The following is an 18442-nucleotide window of genomic DNA, read 5'->3' as shown; positions in this document are numbered from 1 at the left end:
TGAAAAAGCACACAAAAATCTCTCTTTTTTGAGGGCACCCCTTTTGGCAGTCTCTCACAGTGTGGTAAACAAAAATTGATTTCGGGGAATTTGAAGGAGAAAGGGGGAATTTGTAGGAAAAAGAAAAGCTTTACTTGATATACAAGAGCGATTGGTGATAGAATAAAAGATAGCTACATTTGAAATGTTGTCTCCTTTCTTATAGATGATTGCAAGCTGTTGGTTTCTTGCTTCCCCGTGTTGTCAAAAATGCAACCCCACTTTTTTTTTTTTTTTTTTTTTTAATTAATGTAAATGGAGCCTTGTAGGAAGGAAGCCATCACTATCTTCTTTAATTTTTGATGTTCACATTCACGTTTGAAAATTTTTAATTTTTAATTTTTTTCTCATGTTCACATTTTTAGATAGAAAAAATGTCATCTTCATTATTACAAATTGGCTTACACCGGTTTCAAAGTCTCTTTAATAGTACACTGTGCATGAGTGGCTTTCTGCTTTATTTCTTCTCATCTTCAAAGAAATTGCTCGTTTGGCAGACTTCTCTGAAGACTGAATGCCACTCTTTGGAACAATATTTCACCTTTTAAACATTTTTAAATGGAAAATATTTATGAATTCTCTAAAAATATTGATTTTAGAAATATTTTTAAAACTTTGATAAATTTCTCTTTAATTTTTAAGATTAAAAAAAAAACTTATGGGTTAAAAGTAGTAACTCCTTTTGATTGAGGTAGTTTTTTTTTTTTTTTGGGGGGGGGGGGGGGGGATTGAGGTAGTTTTAATTCAATCCAATCTTGACCCCAATCAATTTTAGGTGAAACACAAATTCAATCACGTGAGAAGAAAAAAAAAAATCAAATCTTACTAGATGTCTAAATTTTGGTCGTCTTCAAGTTTTAGGGACAATTTGCTAATTTTAATTACTGGGTTTTTTTTATTTTTTATTTTTTATTTTTATAAGAATAATTATAGGGTAATTTGGTGGGTTGGGGTTTACTCATAATAATGGGTTAAGTTGGGTTTAAGTAAGAAGTAATTAGTTAAACTAGCTTGTAACCTATGCATTTGCATGGATATACTTAAAAGATATATGTTAAAATGCATAAAATAATTTTTACATATATAGATTAAATATTATAGATAAACATTCTTATATTTTCTTTTAACTCTTTAAAAAGTCTTGTAAGAATATTACTAGATAGAAAATGTAATTTTTCTATTTAATTTTTTTTTCTTCTATTCATTAATTCTAGATTCTTTGGTTATACTTAATAATCCATTTGGATAGATATTTATGATGTGGTCCCATATATGACTTCAAAATGCTAACATAAAAAATTAACCCCTTTTTTCCCAAAAAATGGGAAATGTTTGATAGATACTTCATTATTTCAATCCCACTTTCGAATACGAAATTACCCTTCTGTTTGATTAGTCCATAGTGACCGGTGTAGTGCTTAGAATGTTCAAAGACTTATATTAGGTTTCACACGGAAACTTGCATGATATTGCAATGAAAAAAGCATCAGTATGGGTTCTTGGAAAGTTCAAAAAGTTACTAGTCACATCCTAAGCAAGCTACCTTTAAAGCCTAAAGGTTCCTCTAAGTTCTATTCATCTCTTCCTAATTTGCCATTCACTTAATTTCCTGTCTTATATGTGCAACCTCTTCATAGTTTTCTTTTTCCTCCTTTCAGATCTTTACAACAATCTGCTCAAAAATCCCCCCAATGGCTCTTATGACTGGCAAAGGAGGCATATCTTCATCTTCATCGTCCTCTTTCACCAGCCAACTTAAGAACTTTGATGTCTTCTTGAATTTTAGAGGTGAAGATACCCGTCTTGGTTTTATAAGTCATTTGTATAATGCTTTATGCCAATGGGGTATCAACACCTTTATTGATGATAACCTTCAAAGGGGAGAAGAAATTTCTATAGGACTACTCAAAATCATTGAAAGTTCAACAATTTCAATAATTGTATTCTCTGAAAACTATGCGTCCTGCATATGGTGCTTGGATGAACTTATTAAGATTGTTGAGTGTAAGAAGAATGACCAATTGGTGCGACTAATTTTTTTCAACATAGATCCATCAGAAGTTTGTAACTAAAAAGGAAAGTTTGGAGAAGCATTATCTAAATATGAAGAAAAAATAAAGGATAACAAGAAGCTGCACAGTTGGAGGGAAGCTTTACATGAAGCTAGTAATATATCTGGTTGGCATTACAAGCACGAGTATGTTCCTATACTTAATGACTGCTTTTATGCCTTACAAGTTGTAATGGTTTTTCTCATAAAAAAAAGGGTTCTAATGGTTTTTCTCCTAAAAGGAAAAGTTTTAATAGTTTTGTAATGACCAATAGATGTTATTGTTAAACAACTACTACCATGTGATGGCTGTTTTTTAAATTATTTATTTATTTATGTTTTTCAAATTATGGATTTTTTTTGGGTCATATCTTCTACTAAGGCTGTTAGCTATGGCTCAATAGTAAAAATAAAATAACAAAATATTAGATTATCTCCCCAAATAATTAGGATTTTTTCTAACATGTTTTAAAATTTTTTTAGAAGAAATTCTTATCAATTTTGTTCAAGTATTGAGTGGGTTTTCAATAATTTTGTGCCCCTCCTCTAACTAGATTTTCCATGCAATTTCTTCACAAAAACCTAAAAATAATTTCCTAGAAAATGATTTTCTAGAAAAAATCCTAACCAAATTTTAGTTCTTAGACTTATAAATTACATTAGGTGTACTTTAAAAAATAAAAATCCTAATCAAACTAATTTTTTTCGTAATGCTCAAACTTAGAACATCTTGAATTTAGTTTAGGTTCATATTTCAATTTTATAGTCTAACTATTTACATGTCTTGTATTGAATGACAGCTGTACTGAATTTGAATTTATTCAAGAAATTGTTGAAGAGATCTCAAATTCTAAATTAAATCGTATGCCATTATTTGTTGCTAAATACCCAGTTGGAATAAATTTTCACATAGAGGCCATAATGTTGCAATTAGATATTGGGTCAAATGATGTTCGTATGCTAGGTATGTATGCCTTAGTGGAGTGGGTAAAACAACCATTGCAAAAGCTGTTTATAACAAAATTTTTTTACAATTTCGAAAGAAGCTTCTTTTTGGAAAATGTTAGAGAAAAGTCAGGGACATTTGATGGCATTATTCAACTACAAGAGATACTTCTTTGTGAGGCCCTAGGGAATAGACAACTGAAGGTGTGCAGTGAATCAAAAAGAACCATTGCGATAGAGAACATACTTTGCAATAAAAGAATTCTTTTAATTCTTGATGATGTGGATAAATTAGATCAAATAGAAATATTGATAGTCATATTTTTTTGGGATGATGGGAAGTGACGAAGACCCAAATGGGAAAGCAGGATCGATAGTCATATTTTTTTTTTTTTGAATTTGGTACAATTTCAAAGTCTTTTGGTCAAACATTTTTACAAAGTGGTCTGGTATGCTGGATTTGGCAGAACTATGAATTTCACTTGGAGTGACTTAAAATCTCAGGAATATATTTTGCTCTCTTAAAAAAGCGGAAAATCATGGTTCTTATTTTATTTGTAAATTTATGATTTTAATTGTCATCTACAAGGTCCAAGTTTTATCTTGCATAAGCTGTACAAATACCGAGTGCCCAAATTGGATTACTTTTGGTCGACATAGGCCCTTAGTAGCAACTAGCTGCTCATGTTTGTGTGGAGCTCAGACCTGTTGCCAATGTTTAAAAGGTGGGCTCCATTCATTCAGTGGGAGCATCTTCAGTGCATGCGAGCAATTCAGATATGCCAGTCATTGCTGACTTGAACATCACCAGTGTTTCAGAGATACAAGATAAACCAGAAAAACCCATTAAAAAAAAAAAAAAGATACACCAGAAAAACAGCACCAATGTCACCCTCCAAAAACTATCCCAAATGCTATGGACGGTGGCGGGTCATCCTCAGTCCCTCACGACACTGAGCTCCAGCATTTATTGCCTCCTTTGCCAACTTCCTACAGTTTCAACAATGTCGAAGCTTTGGGGGCTTTCAATGGACTAGACAAATAGGGGGCTTCACTCAAGTTTGATGGGCTTTCACAATGATGGCTGTGATTTGGTATCATCATCAATTGTCCATCCCTTTGAACACAGTGCGCAATGACTTATATTTGGTATGCATTGAGCACCTTTTTTGCCATCCGATTAAGGGCTTCCAATGGATGTGGCAAATAGGTCTGGTTTTGGTTTCGAATTTGACTTAACCGTTGCTCATGGGTTTAATTTGGGTTCTTCTTCATTGGTCTATCCCTCTGTAAACGATGATTTCGACTTCAATCCATATCCACAGTTGAAGAAAATGAAAACCTCTTAGTTTGGATCAAATTTCGAAGAAACATGGCGAGGTACTGTTATTTCTTTGAAACTGTTTTCTTTTGCATCATCTTTATTCGATTTCTTTTGAGTTGTTGAATGCCAGTGTATGTCTCCCTCTTTAGTTGTATTGTTTGATTTGCATCTTCGTCACTTCTCACTCTCTTTCACTAAATTAACACACTCATTAATAAATAGGTACAACTTGAAGGATATAATAATGCAAAAAAAGAAAAGAACTAATGAAAGAAATTAGTAATTTGATCTGTTGCTGAGTTCTGTTGCTTTCAATGGCCAAGAAGTTTCCAAAATGCTTCCAGAAAAAAGCATAAAGTTGTGCAACTTAATGGACAAGTGAGGTTAAAATGAATATAATATTTTATATTGATGACGGTCAACATCTACTTGGTCATACAGAAGAGATTACTTGTATTGAGTTGGATTTATTGGCGTAATTAGTTAAACATATTTTCTATGGAATTTTGAGGGGGCAGAGTGATGTTTGTTTGGCAACTGAGGCCTGCCAGATTTGGCAGAGGTAAGCATTTAAGTAGGGGTATAACTTAAAACTTTAGGAATAGATTTTTGTCCCTCAGAAAAAGGGGGAAAATAATGGTTCGTATTTTCTTTAACTATTTTATGATTTGAATTGTCTTAACATGCAGATGAATTGGATGATTGTGATTGTAATGGGTTTCAACTTTTCTTGCCTTAATGCTATGATCATCTCCCTAGACTTCTGCACGGTAGAGAGCCATTTTCCAATGCAGCAATTGCTCAACCTCCTCTAGTCCCTGATCACAGTGGGTGTCTTTCCTTGACATCTGATTCAAGGCTTCTAATGGATATACCAAATGGAGCTATTATTACATTGAAACTATTTTCCTATGCATCATCTTCATTTGATTTATTTTACGTGGTTGAATGCCAGAGTATGTCTCCCTTTTTTGCGCTATTTGATTTGCATATTTGGGGGTCTTTTTCACTTCCTATTCTCTTTCTCTAAATTAATGGGCTCTTTCATGTGGGATACTAATTCAATTTGAAAGAACATTTATATAAAGAAAAAACAGAATTGGTGGTCATTTTATTTGTTTTTGAATTTCATTTCTTGTAATTTTGTAATGGCAAAAGAGCCTTAAAAGTTATTTGGGAAAAAAGCATTAAATTGTCTAGTTAATTCTTTGAGGCTATTGCTATCCAAGGCATGCATACCTAAATATCTTTTGATTAATATGAAGAAAGTATCCCTAATTTGAGGTTTAAATTCAAATCTGCAAAGTCTGACCTAGTGGTAGCAAGAAAATTATTATATAAAATGTAGCCCTGTTGAAGTGTTCGGAAATTTGGCAAGAACAGAAAGTTTATATTTTGATTCTCAATACCCTCCCCCTTGCCCTACCAAAGACCCAAAACAGAGAAACTATGGCTGTTCATAGAGTCAGAATATTTTCAGTCTTCATAGTTCCCCATGGTTTATGATTTGTATTAGTATGTTTAGCTTATGAATTGTTTTGAATAAATGGGTTGCTGCTGTTATTGCAGTTAGTTGTTTCATGGCACATGAAAGCTGCTACCATGTGTGAATTTTCCAAGCAGGAGTTTATAGGTGGTCTTTACGGGCTAGGCTAAGTATATAAATAGTTATTTAAGCTATACTTATTCTCGAGTTTAATGATATCAATTAAGAGTTTGGAACTGTCGTGATTAAGGCTATATATTCTGATGGCAGGATAGACTATTTGGAGAAGTTCTGTGAAAAGATACCATTTATGCGCATGGAGCTGAAAGATGATCGTACGTGCCAGTGTTCATGAATTATGATTTTTTCTAAAATTTAGTTTTAATATTGTAATTCATGTTGCTTTTAGGTGAAAACACTCACCCAATGGTCATGAACTCTTGAGCGCACTCTCCACCTTGCTTTTACAAGGCAGGAGGTACCATTTAAACTAAAGCTCATTGGTTGATTTGATTAGCATTTATAAGACAGAGATACAATTGTTGTGCTTTTGTTGCTGAAAATGATTTTTGCTTGTATTTGTCCAGAAACGTTCTGTGCGATATATAACTTCGCGTTTGGCTGGGCAAAAAAAAGGTACTCTTTTCTCTGAGTGAATGCTCGGATTCGTACATACTCTTGACCTATGGATATTTATTTCCACTGCACAAAATGAAGACATTTTAATAGTTTTCAGCTTTTCACTTTTCTCAGTTAGTCTTTTAGGTAGGTATAGTACTTGTTATTGCTATTTTTTTTCCCTGAATAATTCCTTTTATTAGAAAAGTCAGCATCCTAAGGTGATATCACTTATTTAACATTTAGATGGAGTGTATGCACAATAAGCTTGTCTTTTTACTCCGAACTCAGAATGAGGTGTGCTCTGAGTGTGCTGGAGTTACTTTATGCCCTTCTGTTATTGTTAAAAATCAACTTGATTAATTCCTACATGCAATCTTGCCCTTAATTTTGAGTGGAAATGTGTAGACTTAGGTGCATTTTGATATGGATGTTAGATTCATGAACTCAGATGTTCTCCTGGCTTTAAATTTGATTATTTTATATTTTAATATCTATATCAAATTTAGTGTTGTATAAGTGAACTAGGAATTGACTTCTTCTTGAGGGCATACAGGATGTAGATGTAACATTAACATAGAATATCCAAAACAGTAAATTTTGAATTATTCATTTCATGTTGTGTGACACTGGCTGCTCATAGAATTTGAATTTTCTTGGGAAGATAGCTTAGATTGAGGTACTAAAACTCAAACCAGGGATGTATGGTTTTTTGCATTAGTTCTTAAATTATACAGTGACCTGTTCTTTTGGATTTTATTATTGTCTTGTTGTGCTAAGATATATAGTGTCCTTGTATGTGCATAATAGCATCAAAAAGTCACTACTGCATGTATAGAGCAGGAATTGGAGCTTTTGACAACTACGCTAAATGACTGAATCTTTGATGGATAGGTGCCTCTTAAAGCTTGTATTACTATTGTCCCTTGAACAATGGCGGGGGATTTAGATGTTTAAGTTACATTTATTCAATGTTTCCTCCCCATTTTTTGTAGGAATAAACATGGATAGGCAAATTTTTGATAGGCAGAGATGGTGAGGCTAAATGCATTTTTCCAGTTCCCTATGGATGATAATTTCCAGCAATTTTACAATATGGAGAGACGTGCTAACATTACTGTGCTAATTGAAACATAGCAAAGAGACAATGAGCCACTTATTGAATTTTTGCAAAGTGTTATGGCTGTCTAGGTGGATATGATCCTTGATGGGTGTGAAATTTCATTTAGCTTAAAAGGCTGTACATTCAAAAGCATGGGGATGCATGTGTGTATGCATGCACACATGATTACAAACATATTTTTCCTTCAGCTTCTATGTCAGCTCTGTGCTACATTTTATATACTTTACTAAAAGTTATATTTAACACCTAAAAATTCAATTATGTATGTGTCTTTTTTATACAATGTCATTCTCACCCAAATTCTGGTTATGTATGTAGGTAGCTGATTTTTCTTAGTATTTCAGGGTTAGAAATCTTTAGCATTGGATACAGCTATTAGAATGTGGCAATTACTGTTTGCCGAAAAGCAGTGGCCATTGGTTGAACACTGGAGCCAGTTCTTACAGGTAGCTTACTATCCATATTTTGATCTAATGAGAATGAGTAGTGAATTCTTGTGACCTATGGTGAAAAGAATTATATAGCTGGCAGCATGTTGGGATTAAGGCACTGTTAAGTGAGCTGCAATAGAAAGTGAGAATATATTGCTAATTATGTTTATTATTAATTCAACCTTGATGCCCTATGGGGATCTATCTTCAGGTCTCTGTGATGTTATAAACGGAACATAGGCATCTATGCCATTGTTTACAAAAAATTGTTTTAGTGACGAATTATTTCGTCACTAAATACAGTGGAATTTTATAAGAAATGGTTTTAGTGACGAACATTTTCGTCACTATATGTGCATGGATTTTTTTAAAAATAGTTTTAGTGACGAATATTTTCGTCGCTATATGTACCCGAAAATAGTTTTAGTGACGAAATTTTTCGTCACTAAATATGATTTAATAAACTGAAATGGTTTTAGTGACGAAATATTTTCGTCACTAAATACTGTTTTTAGTGAGGAAAACATTTAGCGACGAAACGTTTTCGTCGCTAAAAGTTTTTTTTTTTATTACCAAATTGGACTTTTAGTGACGAAATTTTTCGTCGCTAAAAGTCGCCAGGACTTTTAGTGACGGGGCTACAGCGACGAAACGAATTTCGTCACTAAAAGTCCAATTTCGTCACTAAAGGTTCTTAGTGACGAAAAACTGGATTTTTAGTGACGAAAATTTTCGTCACTAAAAATACATTTTGTTGTAGTGTTTGTTGCTAAATACCCAGTTGGAATAAATTCTCGCGTGGAGGCCATAATAATGCAATTGGATATTGGGTCAAATGATGTTCATATGTTAGGTATGTATGGCCTCGGTGGAGTGGGTAAAACAACCGTTGCAAAAGCTGTTTATAACAAAATTTTTTACAATTTCGAAAGAAGCTTCTTTTTGGAAAATGTTAGAGAAAAGTCAGGGACATTTGATGGCATTATTCAACTACAAGAGATACTTCTTTGTGAGGCCCTAGGGAATAGACAATTGAAGGTGTGCAGTGAATCGAAAAGAACCATTGCGATAGAGAACATACTTCGCAATAAAAGAATTCTTTTAATTCTTGATGATGTGGATAAATCAGACCAAATAGAAATATTGATTGGAGGATGTGATTGGTTTGCTTCTGGAAGTCGAATCATTATAACAACAAGAGATAAACATTTGTTACATGCTTTTAGAATATGTCATTCAACTTACATGGTAAACGAATTGGGTGATCATGAAGCTCTTGAACTATTTAGTATGCACGCCTTTCAAAAAAACAAACCTGAGGAAGATTATTTAGAACTTACTAATCAAGTTATATGTTATGCCAAGGGCATTCCATTAGCTCTATCAATAATTGGTGCCAATTTGCACGGAAGAAGTGAAATGGAATGGAAAAGCACATTAGATAAGTATGAAAGGATTCCTGACAAAGATATACAAAAAGTACTCCAAGTAAGTTATCAAGGATTGGATGATACAGAACAAAATATTTTTCTCGATCTTGCATGTTTCTTCAAGGGTCATTTCAAGGATTATGTTGTGGATATACTAAATTCTTGCGAGCTATACCCAGTTATTGGTATTCGAAAACTTATTGATAAGTGTCTTATAAATGTTGATCGATTTAACAAATTATGGATGCATGACTTGCTACAGCAAATGGGTAAAGAGATTGTCCGACAGGAATCACCCGAAAAACCCGAACTACGTAGTAGATTATGGTATTATGAGGATGTTTTTGAAGTACTAATGGAAAATAAGGTATAACTTGGTCTCATTCACCTTTACCTTTTTCTTTATAGGGAAAATTTAATGGCTTTTTATTTTTGGTTTTTTTTCCTTCATATAATTTTTTTCTTTAGTTATGGAAGAAAATTCAAGCTTGTCAACAAAGTTAAAATTTAATAGTTATTATATTTTTAGTGAGTTCTTTTGTATGATGTAATTCACTAAATGTTTTGTCTAATCAGGGATCAGATAACATTCGAGGCATGATGATAGTCCCGCCTGAACCAACAAAGTTGCAACTAGAAGCTAATTGTTTTGAAAAGATGAAAAATCTCAAGTTCCTTATGGTTGGTAATGTGGATATTTGCAAAGGTCTTGAATATCTCCCTAATGGGTTAAGGGTGCTTGATTGGCTATGGTTTCCTTTATCCTCCTTACCATCCAATTTTCATCCTCAAAATCTCGTTGCACTCAACTTGCCACAAAGTCGGATTATATTGGACAAGCTTTTCAAGGTATTGTCATTTTTATTTATTTATAAATTATTATAACTTCATTAATCTATATTTTAACATTTATTGAAGTTAAAATTTGATTTTTTTTCCTTACAGAGGATACAATGCAGAAGCTTGACAAATATGAATTTTTGTAACTGTGAATACATTAGGAAATTACCGGACTTATTGAGTGCCACCCCAAATGTAAAGAACTTGGATCTCCATGAATGTACAAAATTAGTCAAGATTCATGACTCTATTGGATATCTTGATAAGCTTGAAAACTGGGACCTTCAGGGTTGCTTTGAACTTCATATTCTTCCAAGCTGCATTGTGATGAAGTCTCTTAAAACTTTAGTTCTTCGGGATTGCAAAAGGGTTAGGAGGTTCCCCGATATTCCACAAGGAATGGAAAATTTAAAGTATCTAAATCTGGCACAAACTGCCATTACAGAGCTTCCTCCATCAATTGGAAATCTCGCTGGGCTTGAGCTGTTAGAGATAGGTTCCCCTTTCTATTCGTGTAAACTTCCAATTAGCATTTTTGAATTGCAACATATTTCCCAACTCGCGCTCTATGGTAATGTCCAATTTCCAAAGAGCGTGGGAATTGGCAGACAAGCCCCGTTGAATTTTCTAAAAAAGTTAACTTCATGTTTCACCCACTTAGAGAAAAATAAAGATTTGAACCTCCAAGAATGTATTATCAGATTTAGTAGGTTAAATTTGCTTGTAATTCAGGATTGCAAGTTCCTTAAAGAAATTCCAAAGCTTTCAGAAGGTATAAGAAAAATAGAAGCAAATAACTGCATTTCGTTGAATTCAGAATCATTAAGAAAACTAATCCTTCAGGTACCTCTCCCTCTCTTAAAGTAATAATTTTGATTAACTTTGCAAATACATTTAGTAGATTTGCTAAACTTCAATTTCTCAAAATTCCGAATTGCATGCAGTTTGGAAGAAAGTTAGGGCTTCCACAAGATATGAAATGTTCAAGTGTGAAGATTGATTTGCATTCACATCAAAGATTATCACATCAGATTGATTTCTCTTCCCGAGTCTCCATCTCTAAGCTCACCATATATATAAATGAGTCCTTTCCCACTATAGATGTGTATCTGGCGTGTTATTTAGCAGAAATATATGATATTAGAGTACCAGGAAAGAAGATTCCAAAATGGTTTAACCATCAAAGCACAGAGAGTACCATATTATTCTGGGTTGGTCCTGAATTTCCCATAGTTGCTCTTTGTGTTGCTTTTCATCTAGTTCCGTTGAAGGACAGTTATGCTGATAATGATAGCTATGGTTTTGTTCATGATGATAAAATCAGTTGGGTTTGTGATCTCAAAATTTTCATCAATGGTCATAATCGACCTTTTATTGAGACTAGGTGCTTTCGTTTTTTGAAGTGTGATCATATGTGGTTTTTGGGTATGCCTCACAGCCAATTACAGAGGAGATTTGGAGACTTGATGCAAGGTGATCGGAATCATGTTGAGATTTCATGTAAAATCTCTCATTGGACAAGTGAATTCGGAAAATTTGCTCCTATGGTTGCAGGGATGGGGGTACATGTGGAATGCATTTGTTCTCCACAAAATTCTGTTATCATCCAAGACAACTCTCAAAATGTTGATGACTCTGAAGACACTATGCTCACACCTTTACTACCTCCTTGCTCCACTTCTGATGGTTCACATACAAATCTTGGGTGTCTTAACGGACTCAGACGCTGGAGACCTTGGTAACACTAGGTGACATCTAATTCAAGGCTTCCAATGGATATAGCCAGCTGGTTCTACTAAAATTTGGGTATTGACTCAGCATATGGTAATGGGTTTGAGTTGGGGCCTTCTTCAGTAGCCCATCCCTTTCTAAAAAGAAATATTCCTAGGTATTATTTTTACATTGAAACTATTTTCCATTGCCTCATCTTTATTTAATTTTTTTAATATTGTTGAATGCTAGAGTATATTTCACTGTTTTGCATTGTTTGATTTGCATCTTTGGGGGACTTAGACACTTCCCATTCTCGTCTCTAAATTAATGGGCTTTTTCATACAGGGTAATATTTTATTGCCTCCTTTGCCAACTTCTTACAATTTCAACAATGTCGAAGCTTTGGGGGCTTTCAATGGATGCGGCAAATGAGTCTGATTTTGTTATCATCATTAAAATAATCATCAAACAAATAGGGGGATTCACTCAAGTTTGATGGGCTTTCATGATGATGGCTGTGATTTGGTCATCAATTGTCCATCCCTTTGAACACAGTGCGCAATGACTCATATTTGGTATGAATTGAGCACCTTTCGTTGCCATCCGATTCAGGGCTTCCAATGGATGCGGCAAATGAGTCTGATTTTGGTTTGGGATTTGACTTAACCGTTGGTCATGGGTTTAATTTGGGTTCTTCGTCATTGGTCTATCCCTCTGTAAACGATGATTTCGACTTCAATCCATATCCACAGTTGAAGAAAATGAAAACGTCTTAGTTCGGATCAAATTTCGAGGAAACATGGCGACGTACTGTTATTTCTTTGAAACTGTTTTCTTTTGAGTTATTGAATGCCAGTGTATGTCTCCCTCTTTAGTTGTATTGTTTGATTTGCATCTTTGTCACTTCTCACTCTCTTTCCCTAAATTAACATACTCATTAATAAAGAGGTACAACTTGAAGGATATAATAATGCAAAAAAAGAACAGAACTAATGAAAGAAATTAGTAATTTGATCTGTTGCTGAGTTCTGTTGCTTTTAATGGCCAAGAAGTTTCCAAAATGCTTCTAGAAAAAAGCATTAAGTTGTGCAACTTAATGGACAAGTGAGGTTAAAATGAATATAATGTTTTATATTGATGATGGTCAACATCTAGTTGGTCACACACAAGAGATTACTTGTATTGAATTGGGTTAATTGGCGTGATTAGTTAAGCATATGGGATTTTGAAGGGGCAGAGTGGTGTTTGTTTGGCAACTGAGGCCTGCCAGATTTGGCAGAAGTAAGCATTTAACTTGGGGTAGCTTAAAATTTTAGGAATAGATTTTTCTCCTTTCAAAAGAGGGGCAAAATAATGGTTCTTAGTTTCTTTGACTATTTCATGATTTGAATTGTCTCAACATGTAGATGAATTGGATGATTGTGATTGTAATGGGTTTCAATTTTTCTTGCCTTAGTGCTATGATCACCTGCCTAGACTTCTCAATGGTAGAGAACCATTTTCCAATGCAGCAGTTCCTCAGCCTCCTCTAGTCCCTGATCACAGTTGGTGTCTTTCCTTGACATTTGATTCAAGGCTTCTAATGGATATACCAAATGGAACTATTATTACATTGAAACTATTTTCCTTTGCATCATCTTCATTTGATTTATTTTACGTGGTTGAATGCCAGAGTATGTCTCCCTTTTTTGCGCTGTTTGATTTGCATATTTGGGGGTCTTTTTCACTTCCTGTTCTCTTTCTCTAAATTAATGGGCTCTTTCATGTGGGATACTAATTCAATTTGAAAGGACATTTATACAAAGAAAAAGCAGAATTGGTGGTCATTTTATTTGTTTTTGAATTCAATTTCTTGTAAATTTGTAATGGCAAAAGAGCCTTAAAAATTATTTGGATAAAAAGCATTAAATTGTCTAGTTAATTCTTTGAGGCTATTGCTATCCAAGGCATGCATAACTAAATATCTTTTAATTAATATGAAGAAAGTATCCTTAATTTGAGGTTTAAATTCAAATCTACAAAGTTTGACCCTGTGGTAGCAAGAAAATTATTATATAAAATGTAGCCGTGTTGAAGTGTTCAGAAATTTGGCAAAAACAGAAAGTTTATATTTTGATTCTCAATACCCTCCCCCTTGCCCTACCAAAGACCCAAAACAGAGAAACTATGGCTGTTCATAGAGTCAGAATATTTTCAGTCTTCATAGTTCCCCATGGTTTATGATTTGTATCAGTATGTTTAGCTTATGAATTGTTTTGAATAAATGGGTTGCTACTGTTATTGTAGTTAGTTGTTTCATGGCACATGAAAGCTGCTACCATGTGTGAATTTTCCAAGCAGGAGTTTATAGGTGGTCTACAAGGGCTAGGCTAAGTATATAAATAGTTATTTATGCTATACTTTTTCTCGAGTTTAATGATATCGATTAAGAGTTTGGAACTGCCGTGATTAAGGCTATATATTCTGATGGCAGGATAGACTCTTTGGAGAAGTTCTGTGAAAAGATACCATTTATGCGCATGGAGCTGAAAGATGATCATATGTGCAAGTGTTCATGAATTATGATTTTTTCTAAAATTTAGTTTTAATATTGTAATTCATGTTGCTTTTAGGCGAAAACACTCACCCAATGGTCATGAACTCTTGAGCGCACTCTCCACGTTGCTTTTACAAGGCAGGAGGTACCATTTAAACTAAAGCTCATTGTTTGGTTTGATTAGCATTTCTAAGATAGAGATACAATTGTTGTGCTTTTGTTGCTGAAAATGATTTTTGCTTGTATTTGTCCAGAGAAGTTCCGTGAGATATATAACTTCGCGTTTGGCTGGGCAAAACAAAGGTACTCTTTTCTCTGCGTGAATGCTTGGATTCGTACATACTCTTGCCCTATGGATATTTATTTCCACTGCAGAAAATGAAGACATTTTAATAGTTTTCAGCTTTTCACTTTTCTCAGTTAGTCTTTTAGGTAGGTATAGTACTTGTTATTGCTATTTTTTTTCCCTGAATAATTCCTTTTATTAGAAAAATCAACATCCTAAGGTGATATCACTTATTTAACATTTAGATGGAGTGTATGCTCAATAAGCTTGTCTTTTTACTCTGAACTCAGAATGAGGTGTGCTCTGAGTGTGCTGGAGTTACTTTATGCCCTTCTGTTATTGTTAAAAATCAACTTGATTAATTCCTGCATGCAATCCTGCCATTAATTTGAGTGGAAATGTCTAGACTTAGGTGCATGTTAATATGGACGTTAGATTCATGAACTCAGATGTACTCCAGGCTTCAAATTTGGTTTATTTTATCTTTTAATATCTATATCAAATTCAGTGATGTATAAGTGAACTAGGAATTGACTTCTTCTTGAGGGCATACGGGATGTAGATGAGCCACTTACTGAATTTTTTGCGAAGTGTTATGGCTGTCTAGGTGGATATGATCCTTGATGGGTGTGAAATTTCGTTTAGCTTAAAAGGCTGTACATTCAAAAGCATGGGGATGCATGTGTGTATGCATGCACACATGATTACAAACAGATTTTTCCTTCAGGTTCTATGTCAGCTCTGTGCTACAATTTTATATACTTTACTAAAAGTTATATTTAACACCTAAAAATTCAATTATGTATGTGTCTTTTTTATACAATGTCATTCTCACCCAAATTCTGGTAATGTATGCAGGTAGCTGATTTTTCTTAGTATTTCAGGGTCAGAAATCTTTAGCGTTGGATACAGCTATTGGAATGTGGCAATTACTGTTTGTCGAAAAGCAGTGGCCATTGGTTGAACACTAGAGCCAGTTCTTACAGGTAGCTTACTATACATATTTTGATCTAATGAGAATGAGTAGTGAATTCTTGTGACCTATGGTGAAAAGAATTATATAGCTGGCACCATGTTGGTATTAAGGCACTGTTAAGTGAGCTGCAATAGAAAGTGAGAATATATTGCTAATTATGTTTATTATTAATTCAACCTTGATGCCCTATGGGGATCTATCTTCAGGTCTCTGTGATGTTATAAACGGAACATAGGCATCTATGCCATTGTTAGATTTGTTTGTCTGTGTGTGTTTTTGTTTTGTTTTCATCTTCTTTCTTTCTTCCCTGACCCCCCAAAAGGATTCACTCATTGTGAGACAAAATGCCTGGAGGTTTTGGCAAGAATCTTACCAACCACCATGTCAACATTATTGGTAGCTGCCGTTGTTGGTCGAATTGGTGAAGTTTTGTCAATGGTGGGATGTGATGGTTGGTGGGTGAACAGCCCTACACCGAGTCTCATTGGCTAATTTGCCTTCATAAATTATTTAATCCAAAAAATGGCTTGGTGGTTGGTTTTGTGACTGGACTTTTTGCGAGTCTTGGTTTAGTTAGGCACCAGTGGTTACTGCATATGACCAATCTAAGCACATGATAATAGATATACCTTTAGGTGTAGGCTTTGTTTTTCATATTGATTCCTTTGTGAAATTTTCTGTGGATAGATGAATTTTCTTTTCTAGGGTAATTTATCAAAAAATAAAATAAAATCTTTTCTAAGATATTGGATTTGTGTCCCCTTTTTTAAACATTATTTAAAAATAAACAAATTGATGGATGTGTGTTGAGTTATACACGTTTGATTGGGTTGATGGTATGAACTCCATCAGCTTTCTTCTATATCTTTTATGAGAGGATTAATTAATATTTTTTCCTTTGGCATCTCTTTTCTGTTTTGATGTTGATGCTCAGGCTCGGCATAACAAAGCAATATCTAGGGACACGTGGTCTCAACTATTGGAGTTTGCAAGGGTAAGATATAAAATGGATTATTACATACTGCATCATTATTTCGAGATTAAATGCCTATGTTTCATTTACACCTGCATATGCAATCAGTACCCTTTTCAACTGCATTTTTATCTCCTCAAACTCGTGAAGTATGATATGCATTGTGCTGCCTCCCTTCCGCCACCTTTTAAATTTTTTTATTTTATTTTATTTTATTTTTAAGTAGCTATCTTAGTATTTAGAGTGGGAGAAATTATATATGTTTCCAGGACAGGTGAGAGGGATAATCTTAGCTTGACTTCATTCTTTTTCCTTGTTTCCTATTTGTTGTTGCTGTTGTTGTTGTTTTTTTTTTTTTTTTTTTTTTTTTTTTTTGAAAAAAATATTCATAGCCGTTGAAGACTTGAATCTTCTTTAATAAGAAAGGAAACAAAAAGAAACATTGATATCATCCTTTCACGAGCATTATGTATATTGATGTGTCTTGCTGGTTTTGATGCTGGTCATGGTACTACTAATTTTTCATGCTTTGTACGTCCAGACGGTGGACCCTGCATTAAAAAATTATGATGCTGAAGGTGCATGGCCCTATCTTATTGATGAATTTGTTGAATACCTGAATGAAAATGGCATCATCCAAAATGTCCAGATGAATGATTTGAGCCAAAAACGATGACGAGGTGCTAAAGTAGTGATTTGTCATCTTTCTTTAGTGTGGTTAAATTGCGATGTTCTGTGATAGTATTGGTCTATCACTAAAAGGTAAAATCCCCCAAAAAGGAATGAGAAAACATGAGTTCCAATTCAACCTTGTTTTCCACTGACGACTCATTTGCAACCTTTGTAGTTAATGGGACTACTGATGTGGTATATGCATTTTCCTGTAAAATAAGTTATGAGAATTGAGAACCTACTAGTACTACTAAGCACTAGTGTTGGAATTTTCTTTTGTTTGGATAAAATATTTCCTCTATACGATAGTATGGACTTTGGTACTTGAAATGTCTCTTCATGAATGAATCCCATATTATGGACCGGCCAAACATGGTTTATTGTACATGATAACTTGATAGGTCTAGCTAATGGACTGGCAAACACGGTTTAGAGTTGACATTGTAAACCTAGCTATCAAGTCCTGCATTCAAAATGAGAGCAGGCCGGAACATATGGGCTAAGTCACCTAGCATGTATCAATTCCATTTAGTGGTTCATTCATTCAGCTGTGGGCTTCACATGCTATGAGATGAGTGGGACTGATTTGAGCTTGAGTGACTAGGGAAGTAAGCATTTAACATGCCTGGAGTCTATGATAAATAAAAAAATTATACAGAACTAAACATTTTTCTAGATGAGTAAATCAATAAAAAACAAAATAACATAAGTATTAAAGCTATAAAATAATTGTTAAGACTACCAAAAGATGTGTTGTGTGTGAATCTCTAAACCTTAGTGCCTTTATATATTATTATTTCCTCTAATTCAAAATTACCTTCACCAAACTATCAAAATTTCTCTTTAATATAATTTTATTGTTTTAGTTATTTTCTTTTGTGGTTTGCTAATTAATTCCTTTTTCCCCGTGGATTCGACCTTGAACTTATCAAGTTACTATTTTGCGATAATCATGCATGTGGGAGCATTATTTAAGTCACAACAAGTTTTTCAACATTCT

General features: G+C 34.0%; 1 protein-coding gene across 17 annotated transcripts; it reads left to right on the top strand.

The window, feature by feature from the left end:
* Positions 1-1635: 1635 nt before the first annotated feature.
* LOC112022614 (disease resistance protein RUN1-like) lies at positions 1636-17765 on the top strand. 17 transcript variants are annotated; one of them, XM_065759825.1, is made up of 13 exons: positions 8785-9813; positions 10023-10295; positions 10392-11129; positions 11231-12174; positions 12345-12856; positions 13456-13543; positions 14286-14349; positions 14473-14680; positions 14790-14838; positions 15413-15548; positions 15680-15807; positions 16732-16791; positions 17312-17765. In XM_065759825.1, exons 1-4 carry the CDS (start codon positions 8830-8832, stop codon positions 12026-12028), a joined length of 2793 nt encoding a protein of 930 aa, XP_065615897.1. In that variant the 5' UTR covers positions 8785-8829; the 3' UTR covers positions 12029-12174; positions 12345-12856; positions 13456-13543; positions 14286-14349; positions 14473-14680; positions 14790-14838; positions 15413-15548; positions 15680-15807; positions 16732-16791; positions 17312-17765. The 17 variants fall into 17 exon arrangements, 8 of the variants coding, with proteins under 8 accessions (XP_065615897.1, XP_065615895.1, XP_065615896.1 ...); XM_065759823.1 differs by lacking the exon at positions 13456-13543 and having other exon boundaries at positions 12345-12806; positions 14478-14680; XM_065759824.1 differs by lacking the exon at positions 13456-13543 and having other exon boundaries at positions 12345-12806; positions 15429-15548.
* The last annotated feature ends 677 nt before the right edge of the window (positions 17766-18442 follow it).

The sequence above is a fragment of the Quercus suber genome, unplaced genomic scaffold (genome assembly GCF_002906115.3).
Source record: "Quercus suber isolate HL8 unplaced genomic scaffold, Cork oak 2.0 scaffold_343, whole genome shotgun sequence".
NCBI lineage: Eukaryota > Viridiplantae > Streptophyta > Magnoliopsida > Fagales > Fagaceae > Quercus > Quercus suber.
The sequence above is the reverse complement of the archived record's forward strand: the minus strand, read 5'-3'. Positions and strand labels throughout refer to the sequence as shown.

Bases quoted from the DNA above. Each gene is read 5' to 3' on its own strand.
- LOC112022614 (XM_065759823.1), top strand. From the start codon at position 8,830: ATGCAATTGGATATTGGGTCAAATGATGTTCATATGTTAGGTATGTAT. The intron at 9,814-10,022 runs GTATAACTTGGT...TTGTCTAATCAG, and splicing joins AAGTACTAATGGAAAATAAG to GGATCAGATAACATTCGAGG. The intron at 11,130-11,230 runs GTACCTCTCCCT...AATTGCATGCAG, and splicing joins TAAGAAAACTAATCCTTCAG to TTTGGAAGAAAGTTAGGGCT.